At 30.9% G+C, this 19212-nt stretch overlaps 1 protein-coding gene across 2 annotated transcripts; it reads right to left on the bottom strand.

The window, feature by feature from the left end:
- Positions 1 to 15372: 15372 nt before the first annotated feature.
- On the bottom strand, positions 15373 to 18773 carry LOC125866987 (auxin efflux carrier component 7-like). 2 transcript variants are annotated; one of them, XM_049547386.1, is made up of 6 exons: positions 17285 to 18773; positions 16833 to 17142; positions 16617 to 16702; positions 15949 to 16106; positions 15694 to 15770; positions 15373 to 15595 (listed from the first exon to the last, which is right to left on the bottom strand). In XM_049547386.1, exons 1-6 carry the CDS (start codon positions 18552 to 18554, stop codon positions 15529 to 15531), a joined length of 1968 nt encoding a protein of 655 aa, XP_049403343.1. In that variant the 5' UTR covers positions 18555 to 18773; the 3' UTR covers positions 15373 to 15528. The 2 variants fall into 2 exon arrangements, with proteins under 2 accessions (XP_049403343.1, XP_049403344.1); XM_049547387.1 differs by having other exon boundaries at positions 16833 to 17127.
- Between the last annotated feature and the right edge of the window lie 439 nt (positions 18774 to 19212).

Here is a 19212-nt window from a genome sequence, read left to right as displayed (position 1 = left end):
TAAGTGTGGAAAAATCTTTGATAGGGAGCGTTTCCCCTTGAATGGGACCCTATGCGGCGTGAATTTGGAATAGTTGGACTTCATTGCGAGTACCAGACACTGGGTGGGAAGTAAAAAATAAAAACTCATCTAGGATTTTGTGGTACGAAGGAAAATATTTTTCTAGAAAAACTTTATTGAAAAAATAAGTAGTTTCTTACCTAATTTCTAGTTTTGATAAGTAAACAAGAAAATATTGTCTCCATAATATTTGTATGTAATTTAGAAATTAAGAAACTACAGAGGTTGGATGGGGTGGGGTGGGGAGTGAGATTCGGATGGTGAGGAGAAGACAATGAGTTTAAAAAATCGCGTATAAAACTTGTTTTTACTATTTTCATTAAGATAATTATTTTCCTCTTGTATCAAAGAAAGAAAATGTTCACTAAAACATTTCGACGAGTTGAATATGAATTTTTTTTTTAGAATACTTGGAAAATATTTTCCTCCGTATCGTACACACCCAAATAATGTTGCTTTCTTTAATAAATAAAGTTGGTGGATTGACAACTGGTTTGTTGACAAAGGCATTAATTTCTCTTCGCTAAAACTTTAGGTTCACACTCACAATGTTCTGAATACTCTAACCACACAAACTTTGACTGATTCAAATTAATGGTACCATTTGTGTGATGTAGTGCACATATTATTTTTTATTAAATGAACTTTATCAAGTTGTAGTTGACATTTGAATTTATGATAAAAAAACTGATAATAAAATTAAGAAATCAATTCATTAAGAACCTAATCACCTCCTATTTATTCAATAAAACACCTAAAGTAGTTGAATCTTCAATCAAAACAATACTCAGCAAAATCTAAATGAAAAGATGACATAATATTCATTATTTATACTGAGGCCTAAACAATTACTCCCTCCATTTTAATTTATTTGTTTACTTTCCTTTTTAGTTAGCTTCAAAGAATATTTCTTTCCTTTTTAAGACAACTCTCTAATTCTAACTTCCACGTGGCATGTTTAAAACCAGAAGATTAAAGGACATTTTAGTATATTCAACATAGTTTTATTTTAAGACTACAAGATTCAAAAGTCTTCTTTACTTTCATGAACTCTGTATCAAGTCAAAATCAGACAACATATATACTAATTCTACTTATACTTTCAAATAATTACGTATTTTACCACTAATTACGAGTTTCTTACCATATATAGAAGAAGATATACCTAGATACATGTATTTTTGCTATCAGATACACTAAAATAGGGAGAAAGGTGAGCGAGATGAGGATGGAGATGGTCATGTATCCCATATACATACGAATCCACTTGAATACAATGTATCTAGAACAAATTACACCTAATTTTGACCCAAATATATCTCGAGATATATGAATCTTGATGTACCAAAATCTGATAAGATTCGTAATATTGCAACTAGAGTGTGTCTAAGCAATTAGCACTAGTGTGATTTTTGTAACTTTTCTTAAAAAGAAAACCATATATGTGTTTGGGCTCTTCACTTGTAATTAGGCCTCTTTGGGCCCTCATACTTGAATGCATTTGTACTCTATTTGCTTCTCCCAAAGATCATTAATCAAAGTTTCCCCCACTTCATCAAATGCATCCCAATATGTTGAAGGTCCTTAGCTACTCTATTTTGAAACTTGAAATTTGAGTCCTATAACAAATCCAAGTTTTGAGGCCCATTAAATAGAAGAGGGAAAGCCTTTAGTTTGATATGGGCTTGGGCTTGGGCTTACAATTGTGATAATACTCTTGTCTTGTTTGTATGGCCGGCCCAAATTTACATCTCATTCATTTTCACAAAATTTTTGCCCCAAAGTTTTTGGATCCAAACCCCCCTCGATTCGAGAATCTTTTCTTTCTAATATACGAGAGTGTGCATGTATTTGTATTATTATGTTCTCAACATGTATCTCGTATGTTCTAGTAGGACTACACTGGATATGTTGTTACTGTTGTTTCATAAGTTTTCTTTATTTAAAAAAAAATCACGCGGAAACATATACCTATCACGATTCCCATAATAATATATTTTTCTTTATTATATTAAACAACAACTACATACAAAATAAACTATGGGTTGTATTTTTTGTATTATATACATAATGAATGTTAATTTTTTAACCAATAAGTCATGAAGCATTAACTATTGCATAGTCATTGTAGTCAGTAATAGGGGGACCAAAATAGAACTCTTATGTTTAATTTCATTCTTTTTCTGTGACCACTTTTAGGTGTATTATTGTATTTAAATATGTATATGACAGAATGAATAATGAAGGGAAAGCACATGAACAGGTCCAGGTATATACATTTAATTTTTAGCAAAATTATCATCCAAGACTTGTGGATAAGAGCCAAATGACCAATTCAATTATTACTGTATATATTATATATATCATATATATATCACTTTTATTTGTGGCCACAAATCAAAATTGGACCACAAACCACATCAATTTCACATTCAGATTTATCACATACACCAAGTTTGACATAAATGCACTGTGAAAAATGTCTTTTCTTTTGTCTTAAAGTTGCATATTTTCTTTAATATTGATCATTAATATATGATATCGAGATTTTATAATACACACTAACAAAATTAATCATACCTCAAAGTAAATATCAGACATAGAGTAAGAGAATGGATTCTTTCACTCTAGCTTTATAGTTTAAAACTCACACATCATTCACTTAGAGCACCTATAAGATAAGATGATCAACATGTAAATAATTGAATCCTCACCTATACAGGATAGTTCGACTTGAGAGTTTGTTCATACATTCAACAATATAATCTCTTCAAACAAGGTCCACATGAGTCATTATCACGAGTCACAAGTCATTTTTAAGATTCATTTATCAGTCATTTTTCATACTTATCTCGTCGAATAATCATTTGTTCTGATAATAACTATGTCAATCCAAAAATACTCTTAACATATTATATTACTTTCCGCTTTAAATCAAGTTTCCAAACAATCTCATACAATATATATAACTTCCGATCTTTTCAACTATCAATACCGAACTTTGTTCACGTAATACCCTCAACAATTATACCTCACAAGATTTGGAACTTTCTTGTACTCGTGACAAAGTCATGAACCAAACTCAAATTGGTCAGAGTTTTTTTTAAAAAAGTAACAATGAATAAATGACTACATACATATACACTAGGACCTATCATACCATTCTTGGTCCTGCAAATAAATACAATCTTACAAAAACAGTCCCACATGGCTACACATAAATTGCCAGATACTCATTTTTGCTTTTGGTCCAACTCTTTGATAGTTCTAACAAAATACCCCAAAACAGAAAATGAAAGATTGGAAAAAATAAAATTTAAGTCAATTTTCTACATATATTATATCATACTATAGCCAAAAAAGTTCATCACATAAAGATTGTTGTTGTTACATCATGTGCATGCACTGCCAACTATTTTGGGACCAAAATAGACCAACCAGTGATAGTGAATACTTTAAGACATTTTTTTTACAACCTTTTGTGAAATTATAACTACTTTTATAAAATAAGCAAAAAAAAAAGGTGTTATCAATTAAGGAATCGTTTGGTTTACAAACAAAGTTAATTCAGAATTATATTAGTCTTGAGATTATAATCACGATAGATAATCTCATGATCTTATAAATTTGACCTAGTTTTAACTAATACCCACAATTTATACTAGATAACCTCCTAATTCCTATAACCAAACACCCATAAGGGAATAACATGTAGCTTGCCCAAGGTAGGGACGGAGTAAGAATTTTAACTAAGGGCCGGGGTGTCAAAGTATAAATAAATACAATCATGTAGAAATCAATGAGTGTCAGTATGTAATACATATATAAAAAAAATATGTTTACCTAGCTACACAGTGTAATTTTCCAACGAAGGGATGTCGATCGACACCTTTCAAGTATATGTGGATCCGCCACTGGCACTAGGTGCATGAAGAGGCGATCTTTCAACATTCAAGGATATGATCTAATAGTCAATAAACTAAGTATAGATATTGTGAAAGATCGGTGTTTAAATTCACCAAACACAAACTGACGATTTCTTCCTACTATTTAAGCTTTAATGATAAAGTTAAATATTTGTGTCAGTACGCAAGAGATTGACAAAAGTGCACACAAATTGATTCGAACATCACAATTATAAAAAATATCGCATCCAAACCTTCGTCGAAAGGTTTAGGATGTGTTGTCAAACCACACTAAAATAATATAAAATGTAGCCAATTGATGTCTCTCTCAAATTCTCAAATGGTCCCTAAAGGAGATCAACCCATGTCTGTAGTTTAAGCTACATAGATTGTGACACTTGTTTCCTATCTCTTTCTCACAAAAAATTACTTACTCCATCACTATATATCTCTATATCAAATCATTTATTTTATCTCTTATTTGTTTGCTTACATTTATTCTTATTTAAACTATACCTTAGATTTTTCTATATATCAACTCCCACTTGTATCTAACATCATTGTTGTTCCCATTTTTAATCTTATATTTAATGATAAGATACCTTGAACTAGTTTTTTTTTAATTATTATTAAAATGTATTTTATTGTGACAAGTCCACATAAAAATCATACTAAAAGCAAAGCATATACATGAAGGGATATACTTCGATATAACTGACGCTGTTTTTACTTTTTTGAGTTTTGGATCTCGAAATATAAAATTATGATTATCGAAACTTTTAATGTGTATTAATATATGAATTATTCAAAAAATCAACTCTGAACTTCATTTGTCTTGAAATTCGGTATGTCCATTCAAAATGGCTTGGGGTTGTCCTGAAACGTGGATTCATGATTGTTGGAGTTTTATCTCATATACCAAGTTTGTGATACGAAGAATCGTATGATTATTAGAGTTTTTTATGTGTGTTAACCATGGGTTTTTTGAAAAATTATCGACCAACTTTGTTTGCCTTGAAATTCGGAGGGTCTATCCGAAATAGCTAGCTTTGCTTTTATTGGAGGTTCTAAAATGCAAAATTGTGGTTATTCGAGTTTGGAAAAATCTTTTTGGCCAGAATGTTATTCTACTTTTTTGAACATTTTTACCCTTTTAACTAAAAAATGGAAAAAATATCAATTTATTTTAAAACAAAAAAGATATTATACAGTTTTCTAATTTTCTGGCCATCAGCACCTTTTTTTTTTTTTTTTTTAATAAAATCATTGATTTGTCCTGAAATTCGGAGGATCCATCCCAAATAACCTGGGCTTCGCAATGACTAGCGTAAATTTTATTTTAAAAAAAATATTTTGGTATCCCAAAACACAAACTTATGATTATCAGGCAATTAAAGTTATAGTTCCAACAACTCAATTGATTGGTCGATTAAGTGATATTCCAAACTCACAAAATTTGAATTCTAAAAATTAAATAAGCATATGAGTATATATGTATGGGTTAAGAGTGGATTGGATAAAATTAAATAAGCATATGAGCATATATGTATGGGTTAAGAGTGGATTGGATAAAATTGGTTGACATAGTTAAAAATGGAAATATATGTAAAAGGGTGGTGAAAATCTTTAGTTTCTTTTTTTAATATATATATATATATATATATATATATAATTTGTAAATCTTATAGATGTTTCTCCTTTTGTATTGGTGTACATTAGATGAGAGTCTGGTGTGAGTACTTTCTTTTCGTTAAATTGTTCTAGGTTCCACATATATATATATTATTGGGATAAATTTTGAAAAAAATCTTTTTAGCCTTTTAGTCATAGGTTCATCACAAACTCACTCTCTAGAAAATTTTATTGATCTCACGTATAAGAATAAAAGAACAAAGGTTTAACTGGACAATATTCACGAGCAGATGACAAAACAACAATAAAGTATGAGTCTAAAACACTAAATATAGAGCTATATCTTAATTCAATAGATCAACGAATCACAAGATAACTTTTTAAACGTTTGCAAATACAAAAAAATTATTTTAGACACGGACCATAAACTCACGAACCTAATAGTTGGGAATCCATGATCTTTCATACCTACATATAAATTATAATATTAGATCTGAATCTATAATTTTAACGAATAGTAAACTTAGTGCCTACTAAATTTAAGTTTTAAATTCATCTTTACTTGGTATAGAATCTATTTTTTTTTTACTGTATAAGATATATATGTCAAATCGTTACAATTAGGAAGATGGGCTCCTTGAAGAGAATAAATCCATGCACACGAGGACACAATCATATGTTTGTTTTCTCTTGGAATAACATTAACCATTCATTAACTTCGAATATTTTTAGCCATTGTTTTTTATTTAATAATAGTATCGAAATTAATTAACATTGTCCATTTTCTTCCTACCTCTTTCATGTGATGGGATTCCTTACCATAAATAACTACATATATAAGTTACATAAGTCTATTATGCAAGTTGTGTTATTAAAAAAAGTCTCGTTGAAAGTAAGAGCTTAGACTATAATATTATTTTTATTAGTTTTAAAGATCAACTTCGATCCTTCTGATTTGGCCCTCTCGTAACAATATGGATAAGTAAAAAATGTATTCATTAATTTGGACACATAAAAGAAACAACGTGGAAGCTTTTTTAATAGCCTAAGATTATGATTGATCAAGATTTATAAATAAATACTTCAATATCAACATATATCACATCTTTAAAGTTATTTGTTTTTTTTTAAAAAGTGGAGGCTATGCCTATTTTTGCTTGATTAAAGAAAAAGAAGATTAGCTAGTACCTAAAAGCATAAACATTCTCCCCAAATTAAAGAATCAAGAATTTGAAAGACCTTTTTTTTCTTTCTTTTTTAAGGTATAATATTTGAGAATAAGGAAAATATAATTGTACTTACTAATATATGTTGAAAGATATATAGAAATGAATATAAATACTCTTTCATCCTTAATTAGAGGCTCGGATTCGAGTCTCACCTTTATTAGGGAGAGTTTTATCCCTAATGTGAAACTTTCGAATTTGATTAGATCTCAATATGAATACCAAACACCGAGCGGAAAAAAAAATATAAACATCTTTCATGTAATTCCAAAAGAGGGTAGGGACATGTTTGGTATGCATCAAAATCTCCACCACATATATTCTTTGCTAGGTAGGGAAATTAATTAGCTCTGCCAAAAAAAAAAAGTGGGACAGAAAAAAGAGGAAAATGAAAAGAGAAGCAATTAATCAAAGGTGTATTATTCCATCCTCCATTTCACATAAAACAAGGAAAAAGCCATAAAATGAGTAACCACAAAAGTCCACAAAAGTCTCTGCCAAACTTCATTCTCACCCCATATATATGTATAAATATAGGTCCCTCCCTACCTTTAGTTGGCCTTTAATTATCTTCTCCCAAGCCTCCTTCCTATCACCATTGCCCCCTCCCCCAGCTCCATTTCCTATCACACTTTAACATGATATCAGAGCAGACAGAGGTCTTGAGATTGAGTCTCGCCACCATCTATATAAGACGATCACACACTTTAACATATGCCATATTAGAAATCAATCAAAATTTCAATAGACGTTCTATCATAAAATTGCTCGTCAAAGATGTTTTTAATGAATTTTTAATCAAAAATCCAACATGCATATGTCTATCAAAATTTAACTGATTTCCGATAAATTCCCACAAATATTTCGAAAGAAAATATTATATAGTATTTGTTTATTAGTTTTTAAAGATCTGAATTCGTCAAGTCTAAATTCTGAATCGACTTTTATACATTCTACTACTCCACCCCACATATTGGAATAATACCATACATGTCAATATATGCATATATATTTGGCTAGTCACTTTTTCTCTCCCAAAACCCTAATATATCCCATGCACATGTCTACAGCATGGGCAGGCACATGAAAATGGACCCCTTCTTGTCTTTGCTCACGTGTGAGTGTGAGATTAATTTGTGTCTACACATTGTATAATAGTGTATACCATGATAAATGATTGTGTGTATAGAAATCGACATATATAGTACTCCATATAATATGCATGGTAAGTGACTTCATTTTAATGTAAAAATTGTTAATATAAGTTTATGTAATTGTTACATTTCATGTCCTATATGTGTGTTTGTAAATTGTAATGATACACTACTATATCAATCATTTGGACATGTTGAGCATTTTTATATGAGAAATTTTGATGCTGCAAAATTTGTATTATGCAATAATCATTAAGAAAGAAAGAAAATTACACATATAATTTTGCTTATAAGAAATTTATTAAGGGATAAGTCGACGTGGAATGATTATTATAACTAGTCCATGCGCATTTCACTTGTCGTATCACATTGATTATTAACTTGACTATATATATACTAATTAATAATAATTTTACACAAATCACATAGGAGTAAATTACATTTTATCCCTATTTTTTTTTCAAATTACAAAAATTCCTTAAATTTGGTGGAATCCGGATATATCTTGATACATCGCGTCCTGGTTTCAGATACATCACTCAATGTCTCGATACATCGCGTCTCGATTGCAAATACATCACTTGAAGTCCTGATACATCGTGTAAAGTGATGTATCCGAGAATAGAAGAGAGTAAAGATTTTTATAATTTTTTTAAATGGTAGAAACTTTTTAAACCAAAATAGGATTAATTACAAAAATCCCACCTTTTAGTTTACTTATTACCATTATCCCTTGTAAGTTTTACAAATCTCCAAAGTCCCTCATTTTCACGCACCAGATTAGTGTATCTCGCGCATCATATTAATGTATCAGCGCATCAGATTAGTGTATCTCGCGTATCAGATTAGTGTATCATGTATAAAATGTATATCAGATTAGTGTATCATGTATAAAATGTAATGTATCTTACTTAACGATTAATGTATCTCGCGCATCAGATTAATGTATCAGCGCTTATATTATTGTATCCATTTGAGGGATTTCTATAATTATAAACGTTTAAGGGATAAATTGTAATTTTGCCTTAAAAATATGTGATTTTTGTAATTTGCCCTAAAAATTATAATAAAATAAGTTATGTATGTGGGTAATTTTCCATATATATTATCACCTAAAGTGGCTATATATATATATATATATATATATATATGAAAAGTGTATATGTTTTTGGAAATTATTCCCTTCCACCCTCCCCCACCAATAGTAACAAGTCATTATTATATATAGCATTAAAATGAAGACGTTAACATTTTTTCATCTACCTCATGTCAATTATATTTCAAATGAAGAAAAGTGACAAAATTAGATTACAAAAATATGACTCGTTCAATTCATTTAAATTTGTGCAGTTTAATTATTATCCATTTTAACATGTTCAAATTCAAGTGATAACACTATTCTATGGGCAGAATCAAGTTAGATATATATCAAATCTGCTCAATACTCTTAACGGTGATCAACTCAAGCTAATCTAAATAACGTAACATACCAATTTCGATTTACACATGTCATTTTTGCATAGGATCATGCTAATCTTCCCTGTATCGTGTTCAATGAAATATGTACGATCGATTACATCAAATTGATTCATATATTAAACGAACAAAAACGAGACAACAAAAAGGGCAGAAGAACATGATATAGTAGCTGGCTAAGAACATAATAATTTTGTCCAAAACAAAGTATTATGGTGAGAGGGCCACAAATGTCTCCAACTCTAAGAAAAACACTACAAATAACAATTTCCTTAATCATCAAATAGTACTAAATATTATATTATTTCTAAAGGGAAAAATCAAAGTTTGAGACAAACAATAGTGGAATAAAGGGATACAACAAATGGAGGTGTTTTAATTTTCTGGCTTTCTTGCTGGCTATCATATCTTGTAAACTTAGATTGATTAGTTCCCTCTATGTTGACAAGCAAATCAAACTAACATTATGTTTGGTTTTTTCATGCATGTAGCTAAGGTACGACGTGATAGAAAAACACATGTATGTTGCTTTTGCAATTGAGTATTATAACTGTGACATGTTCTGATCAATCAAATATATATTTATCACCGAGCTCCATAAGATTGACAAATGGTTATACAGAATCTTAGTAGCTAATTAGTTGGGTGGTTACTTGAACTTATTTCAATGTGAGTGTTCGATTCCCCCACCTTGTAATTCGCCTCCTTACCTCCAATTTTTTTTCATATAATTTTTTTTTTTTTAGAGAAGTATTGGAAATGCTCCTAAACATGACGCGAATTATTAGTTTCATCCTTGAATTATTGACATCCTTAAAAACACGCCTCTACTTGACTAACCGAACTTAAATACACCCCTGATCTTGCCACATGGGTGAAATATACTCTGAAATTCTTGTTAAGTTTAGGGGTGTTTTCAACACCTCTCTCGGCTTTTTATTAAGAGTCTCATGCTCCTCCTACGAGAGTTTAAGACCACTTGTCATATCATGTGACAGATCGGGGGATGTATTTAAGTTTAGTTAGTCAAGTAGATGAGTGTTTTTAAGGCTGTCAATAGTTCGAGGATGAAACTAACAATTCACGGCCAAGTTCAGATGTGTTTTCAATACTTCTGTCAAAATAAATTAATGGATGGTTCAAGTCGACTAATCAAAATAATATTTTTACCCACTCTAACATCCCCTGGGCCCAACTAGAGTGTAGACCGGGAGCCAAGGAGACCACTAGTCGATTCATCAACCAATGATATTCTGTAAAAACATAACACCTCAGTCTAACTCAATCCCAAAAGTTAGCTCATGAGATGAGGATTGCCCAAGTCCATATAAGGAGACCACTAATCTATTTCCCAACCAATGTGGGACTTTACCCACTCTAACATAAAATATGCTTTCATAGTGAATTTACGTAGATGGTCTTTATGGAATATTCTTATACTTTATAATTTAAGTTAATAACGTCTATTTCTTTGAAAAATATTGCACATCGAATATGGATGGTATAATATATAGTTTGACCTCATGAAAATAATTGAAAATTGTCAGTAAGTCATAGATTTGTTTTTGTTTTTTGTGATAACACATAAGCTTAAAACTAAAATACATAGCAAAGATTTTATCTTCAAATTGTTGTAGGTCTTGGGCAAGGAAAAAGAAAGCCTAACAAATTAAACTATATACAGTAATGTCAATTTAATTGGAACTATTTTGGTCAATGATGATAATAAAATCTTGTATTTTCAAACTTTTCTTTCATTTTCAAAGCAACTATCTAGGTGTAATAATATTGACTCAAATTAAATTGCTAGAGTAAAATATATCATTAGAATGTTTTATTAATATTTACTGTTAAAAACATCTTTGAAATTGTTCTTTGACTAGAGAATTCTATATAAAGACAAATTGAGGTGCCTAAATTCTTAGATTTTAATAATTTTAACGAGCTTTTGAAAATTGTTGGTGATATAGGGTCCCATTTCTAAAATTGATCAAATGATGTATGATTAAACACTTCTAGATTTAGAAATAGAGTTTAGATTGACAGTAACAAAAAAAAATTGATTACATTAACTTTTTTTTTTCTTCTTTGAATAACGTGTTCTCATTTTATGATTAGATTGTAGAAAATATTCTTATACGCAAGCATTTTCATATCGATATGACCAAATAGACTTAGATACTTTGTATCGTTCTCTATCTTTCAAGACATAAGTACGAAGAAAAACACATCAAGAAAGAAAAAGAAAACTACGATATGAATTTCTTGATTTTCTATTTATTAAAAAGAAATTATATGACTAAATATAGGTTGTCCATTGATACTAACAAATTAGATGACGAAAAGTTCTTTATTCTTAACTAAAATCTTCTGATTCAAGTCTTCAATATGAATATTGTCTTTGTTAGAAAGCTTTTGCTTCGATATAAAACTTTTTATCGATCTCAATTTAATAACACCAATACAAATATCATACTAATGAAATACCAAAGGAAAAAAGGTTAATACTAAAATTTAAAAGGAATGAATGTGCCCTTTCCACTTGTTGAAGTTAGATTGAATGGTATGTCTCTTACTTCTTTTTTTAATTATTCTTTTAGTAAAAAGATAAAAAAAGGTCATCTTGGTGGCTAATTTTTAAAGAGTTTATTTATTTTTTCAAAAAAAGAAAAGAAATAATTTATAGAGAAAAAGGACAAAAGTTCAATATTTAGAAAATTGAAGACAGTGCTTCTCCATTTGGGGAAAGAGCTTTTGCCTTTTGGTTTCACCAAAATATTATACTATTAACTAGGAAAAAAATAAGAGCTTAGTATTAAGTAAAATTTGGGATATCACTTATCGAGACCACAATATCTTTATTTTTTATGTCAAAGAAAATCCTGTTTTGATCTAATCTTGATAACACCAACAAAGTAAAAAGTTATTTTTTTTTATAAATAGACTAATCGAGATTTTCGATACCTTAAATTTATATCTAATAGCATCCAATATAACTAGTTATGTCGAATTAATTATCCACTCTTCTTATAAATAGACTAATCGAGATTTTCAACACCTTAAATTTAAAAGGGAAGCAATTTCAATAAAAAAAGAGTCATTCCTAAAGTAGACGGGTAAAGACACGACATCATCAGAATTAAACTTCAACCATTATTTTTTATGACGCCTATCATAGTAAATTCACATTAATCTAAGTTAATTGTGTGCTCATAACAACACTTGAGAGGCTAATATACATTTTACGATGTCACTAAAATTAAACATGATATAGGAGAACAATAACACACGATATATACGATATAATCTAATTAAGGATGAAAGAATTTTATCGAGTTCGATTCATAGGAGGACAATTGGCGCGTGATAAAGAGACGTTTTTGTTACGTACTCCCTACAACCCACGTTCTCTATCCTTTTCAAGCCACTAATTTTTTGATTTTTTTTTTACCGCCGTAATTTATGGTAAAAGATTAATTCATAATCTCATAGGGCTACGGTAAAAATAAAAATAAAAATTGTAGAGTAAATCGAAGTGCTTGGGAAAAAATAATGCAAAAAAAGTAGTGCATGTGCCCCCTAATAATAGGACAACGTAATATCAACGTCTTTTAGATTGAGAAGAATGTTGTGCTACGTGACATTTCTTTCTTGAAATTTAAACAATCTCAATCTACTACTATTCACAACTTTCATGAGGGATAAGGTAATCAAGCGGCCGTGGCAGAGTTGATGTAATACGTGATATTCCATAAGAAAGGTCAAGAATTGATTTTCTTTGTCAATGTCTTTTTAGTCATATTCATTGCATTAGACGGTTTACATCACTTATATCGTATGTGAGTTGTTGTATAGGAATGAGTTTACTCAGTACACATCTGAGGAATAACAATTGTGGATTTTAAAAATAAGATAAAAGTATTGAAAACACCTTTAAACTTGACGTAAATTATTAGTTTCGTCCTCGAACTATCAACAACCTTAAAAATATCCGTCTAGTTGATTTACTGAACTTTAGTACACCCTGATCTTGTCACATGAGTGAAATACATTTTTAAATTCTCATCAAACTTAGAGGTGTTTTCAACAATTCTCTCGATTTTTTTATTAAGATCCCCACACTCCTACAAGAGTTTGAGACCACTCGTTATGCTATGTGATAGATCATGGTGTATTTAAATTCAGTTAATCAAGTAAAAAAGTGTTTATGTTTATCGAATAGAGCAAATATTTAGATGTGTGTAAGTTGGATGATGTTAATATTATGCCTTAAGCGGCCTATATTTTTTTCTTTCTTTCTCTATCAACTTTGTGTAAAGATAGAGCATCAAATGTAATTAGCATGCTAGTTTATTACACCTAGCTAGCTAATGACATAATTAAAGACACCATAGCTTAAGAGCTAATGAACTATTTTGAGTTGAATATGACTTTTTCAACATTTCAACATTATGAAAATGAAAAAAGTAAGACAGCTTTTGAGGTGATATGTTCATTGTATTACAACCCATGCTTGGGTTAGTAGGGTAGGATTATGGGCACATCGATCAATATCATCATCCTGTTCATTATTTATCAACTTTTCTTTTTAATTTCTCATTCGATGTTTAGTATTCAGATTCTGTGATTCTATTCTATTTTATACAAATATAAGGTCTACTAATAGAGAAAACACTCTCTAGTCTCTACTAGTTTTTTTTTTTTTTTCATTTTTAAAATTTCAGTATTGAAATTGAGTCAAAATTTTAACGAAGAAATACGATTTTAAGTGTTAATAACTAAGTTCGAGCAAGCTTGTATCCATTGTAGTTTCGTTTCTCCAATGTCATTTTCCATTTTTCATACTTATTTTGATATGTTGTACTCAAATCAAGGGTTCTTCGAAATCAGTCTGTTACCTCTACGAGGTAGGATATGATGCGTACACTATCCTTCTTAGACTCTACTTGTGAAATTTCGTATATGTTGTTGAGCAAGCCCGAATCTAAACTTCTCCTTACACACGTATCTTTAATAACATATAAAGAATCATATTCATCCCATCATAACCTTCGTGTTCACAATCATTATCTCGACAATATAGAGATCAAAAGCACTTTTGACTCATGCAGCTTTGTGCTCTCTTTTCATTTTCTCTTTGTATATGAGTTATATCACGTTGCTCTCAATTAAAGCCCCCACACCTAAAGTGCTTTGTGCCCAAATTAAAAAAAAAAAAGTTGCAAATTGCAAAGATCCATTGTAGCCTTAGTAGGGAAAATAAAATAAAATTTACTTTCAAAGATCCACCCAATGTTTCCCTCTTTTTTCCTTTTTTATAAACAACAACTCTTTTAGCATCTAATGCTACTTTTTTCTTTTGAGGTGAAAATTCTAACTTTGAATGTGAGATGTCTCTTTTTTTTATGAATACATCATTTTCGAAATATGAAATCTTTTTTTTAACACAACACGACAAAAAAATAGTCAGACGTTCATATTGAGTCCAAAAGATCATACCCCTAAAGGATAATATAAACAGTCTATTGATTTCACGACCGGAACATGTAACATGAGATCTTTTGGATCATAGTCTTTAAGAATCTAAAGTAATTTACAATGGAAGTAAACAACTAGCAAACCAAACTATTACAATTAATAACCTTAGTAAATAAATAAATACACACGGTACGATTGGTTAATTAAACAAAAAAGGTACTAAAAATCTAACATTGAAAAGTCAAAATCAATTTGAATTTCTACTAATTGACAATTTTTTTTTTCAAATTGATAATTCACACGCGTAATGATTATGGAAATGAAAATATAGACTATAGATTATAATTAATCACCCCTTTTGCTTCCATGTTTTGCTCCTTCTTGTCTTCTCTTTTCTAAATTTTGCAACATTTTTGATGTTTTTTTTCTTCAAATGGAGGCCTTCAAAAACTAATTTAAGTCAAATTTCTTGTCCTAATGCTCCAAATATCTGGGAATTTTCATGAGTAATTTTAATTAATTCTCATCCCATGAATTAATTAAACCATTAATGATTCCCACTATTGTTTTCCTCCTTTCTTCAATTGACATATATTCTTATAATCCAAGAATAATGTAGTACACTAATGTGATTGGCAACGCTATCAACATCCCGAAAATAACCCTGAATACAAAGAAAAAAAATCATAAATTATTGCACGATTATATACGTTGTAGTGTAATTTAACTGGTTATAACAAATCGAGAAATAATTTTACTTACGCAGTACTAAGAATAGCTGGATGAACATTGTACTCCTTAGCAAACACAAATGGGACAATCCCTTGTGGCAATGCAGCCTAAAAATATAAAATAACAATTTTAAAAAAATTCAATATATCAAATTATTAAAAATAAATAAAAATTGAACCAGCAATTTTAATGCAACATTTAATAAAGTAGATTATAAATTTGTCATTTCTTTGCCACCAAAAACTATATATTAAAAAAAAATGGCTATATGAATAATTTATTTACCTGTACAATGGCTACATGAAGAAGAGTACCACGAAGGCCAACAGCAATTGAAGCAGCAGCCATAACTGCTGGGCCAGTTAGAAACCTTACAGCCATTGCAAATGTAGCCACTGTGTTACCACATGCAATGATTTTTGGTTGAAGAGCCATAAACAAACCTACACATAAATTCATCGTGACTCGTGAGTTTAACTGAACTCGTTGCTTTTGCCTTTAATTATATATACAAATGAAATAACCTAAGTTCAAGTCGTGTGTTTTTTCAATTCATAGACTAATTAAAATTCTGAATCCGCCTCTACTGTATTTAGATAGCTATTGAAACTTCTTACATTAAATTTCAACTACTAGTAACCAAACCAATGATTAAGTCAAGTAAGGACCCCACGAAGACTATGATTTTGATAATATAACTACCCTATTAATTCTACCATTGGATTTGGATGGTCAAAATTGTAAAACTTAACGTAATAGAAATGGTTTAACATATGAAAGAGAAAGCAAGGTACAGTATATAGTTGAAAAATATAACAGCTTTAAATGTTTGATAATGCTAGCGTCAAGAACTCGTATTACATATAACTATAGTTCTCTTTACGAGTTCAGCAAAATACAGTAATTTTGATGGATGAGAATAATTTATTCAGAACGCGATACGATTTACTTACCCAAGCTAAACATAGCCATTCCAAGGCCAGCATCAGAGAGAATGGAGATTGACTTCTCTATAATTTTGGGCATATGCACATGCCATCTAAAAAAACAAACAAACAAAACAACTAATTAATTGATGGACAAAGTTTAAACTTTTTCCTACTAAAATACTCAAAATGTTTGAGAAAGTTAAGAAAGTAATTAGTTTTTTAAATCCATAAATAGCTTACCTGAATGAGATTAGAGACCAAATCAGACCAATGAGGCTCGAATACGTGTTTGGGTTACGAATAAGCTTACGCCAAACCATGATTAAGATCAAACGAGTCATAACACTTGCTGGAGGCATCTGTTTTCCCATACCAGCATCTTGTCCTCCAGCGAGTTTGGGGTGTAGCTCCGATGTGGAGCTAGACCCCAGTTTAGTCAGTCCAGTGGGTCCCTCTTTTTCGCCTTTTTCTTCATCGCCATCTTTTCCACCACCATTGGCACCTCCAAATGTGAAATCCTCACCACCAAATTCCCCTGTTTGCGGAATGGCTTCAAATATAAAATTATTTAAGTATATATTAAAATAATATTAAGACACACCTCGTCTAGCGGATTTACTTTTAAAAATATATATATATTTAAATAGTTTATATTCCGAGTTAATTAGTAAACAAAATAAAGAAAATTGTACCTTTACTGTCTCCATTTTGAGTATGGTCAGAAACCAACATCCGAATTTCTTTGGCTCCATCGGATCGACCCGATTGTTCGTTGGCATTGAAATCATTGCCACCGAACACGTGGAGGCCACCGGCCTCCGATACCGGAGAATTACTAGAGCTCCATACAAACATATGAAGTTCCTTAGCATCATGATTATTAGCTTTAGCATTTGGCTGCTGTTGCTGTTGCTGCTGCTGTTGTTGTTGTACTTCCTGCTTCTGTGTTTGTACATTTGGTTGCTGAGGTTTTGTGCTTTTAGGCACTGCGGAAGAAATTTCGGGGTTCGGGGCAGGATAAGATCCCGGCGCAGGCTGCTGCGCAGGGAAATATCCGAACCTCGGAGAGCTCTGAACTAGACCTCCCGGAGCACAGTTTTCTTCGAAATTAGAGGGTCTCGGAGTCGGACCCCGAGACGATTGTACAGAGTACATATCTGCAGGACCAAAATTGGATAATCTTCCTCCAGGAAAACCCATCATAGAGTAAAAATCGTTATGATTAAAATTAGACCCTCGAGGAGTTGGATTCCTCGAAGAACTAAGACTGTAAATCTCAGCTCCGGTGAGATTCGACGGCCGATGGTCCATAGCAAACGACCTCCGGGACGCATTTGATTTTCTCACAGTAACATGAAGTTTACCATCTTGACCAATTTCAGCGTCTGTTTCGAGAAAATCATGTCCATCTAGAGATACAACATCCGATTCCACTTTAAACGAAACAATTGAAGCAGCAGTTTCTGGAAATTGCTCCATTATAAGCATTTTCGCACCGCGATATTCGAACAAAAAGAGCAAAAGTGTGTACCAAATAATGCACTGCAACACCACTACTTGTACCATGAGACTACCAGAGTACTCACCATACATAGCAATTAACAAAGGAATACCCATCACCAATGTATTCGGCAGTGTTGAAAGAGAAAATATTGTAATACTCCATTCAAGGCTACCATTTTTAGTTAAATTAGCCCATAGCGAAAGAACAACAAGCATAATTACTTTCTGCAGTGAATCCGCCGCAATGAAACGGAAATTCATTTCATATGGATTATTCAAAGCTATGAAATGAAAAGACAACAAAGGAACTGCAAAAATGGCTACGAATCTGTTGATCCCAGAACATTGATCGGGAGAGAAGATTTTCCACCATCGAACAGAACCATAAGCTAATATCATAGCAACATAGAGAGGAACAACTGCTGTTAACACAACATACAGATCGTGCCAAGTGATCATTTTCGCAAAAAAAATTGTCAAATCGAAGAAGAAAAAACCGTTATTTAACTGCAGCACTGTGTATATTGCAGTTGATTCTGCAGTACTGGTGCAGAAGAATTCTGCAGCAAATTGCAGAGAGAGATTAAAAAGGACTGATGAGAAATTAAAGTGTGTGTGTTTTTTTCTTTTCTTTGGTGGAAGAGGAAAGAAGAAAAAGGAGTGAAATTACATGAAGGTGTAAAATGTGGAAGAATTATATATAGAGAAGAGAGATGAGGGTACCAATGGGTCATCCGAACCCTCTTCGATAAAAAAAATAGCTAACTTACGTAAATTTCATTATTTTAAAATCTAATTACTTAGATTTACGTTAATTTGTAATATGATAATTCTTTACCATATTTTGGGTCTAAAATATATGTATCTTGTACTAATAATTAGTGTGTCCAATTAATGGACATAATTGAAAGTCATTATTTAAGAAGCTTGTTTAATTAAGAGATATGACTGAAACTGTCATTAATTAAGAAAAAATTTACATTTGCACGAACTATTATTCAAATACATGCATATATTTTGTCAAATACGTATACATTTAATCAAATATACTGATAAAAAAAACTAGATAGATATAATCTTAATTCAATAGTGTGTCGGATACGTTAATAATGTGTTA

The sequence above is a fragment of the Solanum stenotomum genome, chromosome 6 (genome assembly GCF_019186545.1).
Source record: "Solanum stenotomum isolate F172 chromosome 6, ASM1918654v1, whole genome shotgun sequence".
NCBI classification, from domain to species: Eukaryota; Viridiplantae; Streptophyta; class Magnoliopsida; order Solanales; family Solanaceae; genus Solanum; species Solanum stenotomum.
The sequence above is the reverse complement of the archived record's forward strand: the minus strand, read 5'-3'. Positions and strand labels throughout refer to the sequence as shown.

What these genes read in the sequence shown, in the direction of transcription:
- LOC125866987 (XM_049547386.1), bottom strand. Translation starts at nt 18,554, where the DNA reads ATGATCACTTGGCACGATCTGTATGTTGTGTTAACAGCAGTTGTTCCT. An exon ending in TGGTCTCTAATCTCATTCAG is followed by an intron (nt 16,703 to 16,832) that starts GTAAGCTATTTA and finishes TTGTTTTTTTAG; the next exon opens with ATGGCATGTGCATATGCCCA. An exon ending in TTCATGTAGCCATTGTACAG is followed by an intron (nt 15,771 to 15,948) that starts GTAAATAAATTA and finishes TTATATTTTTAG; the next exon opens with GCTGCATTGCCACAAGGGAT.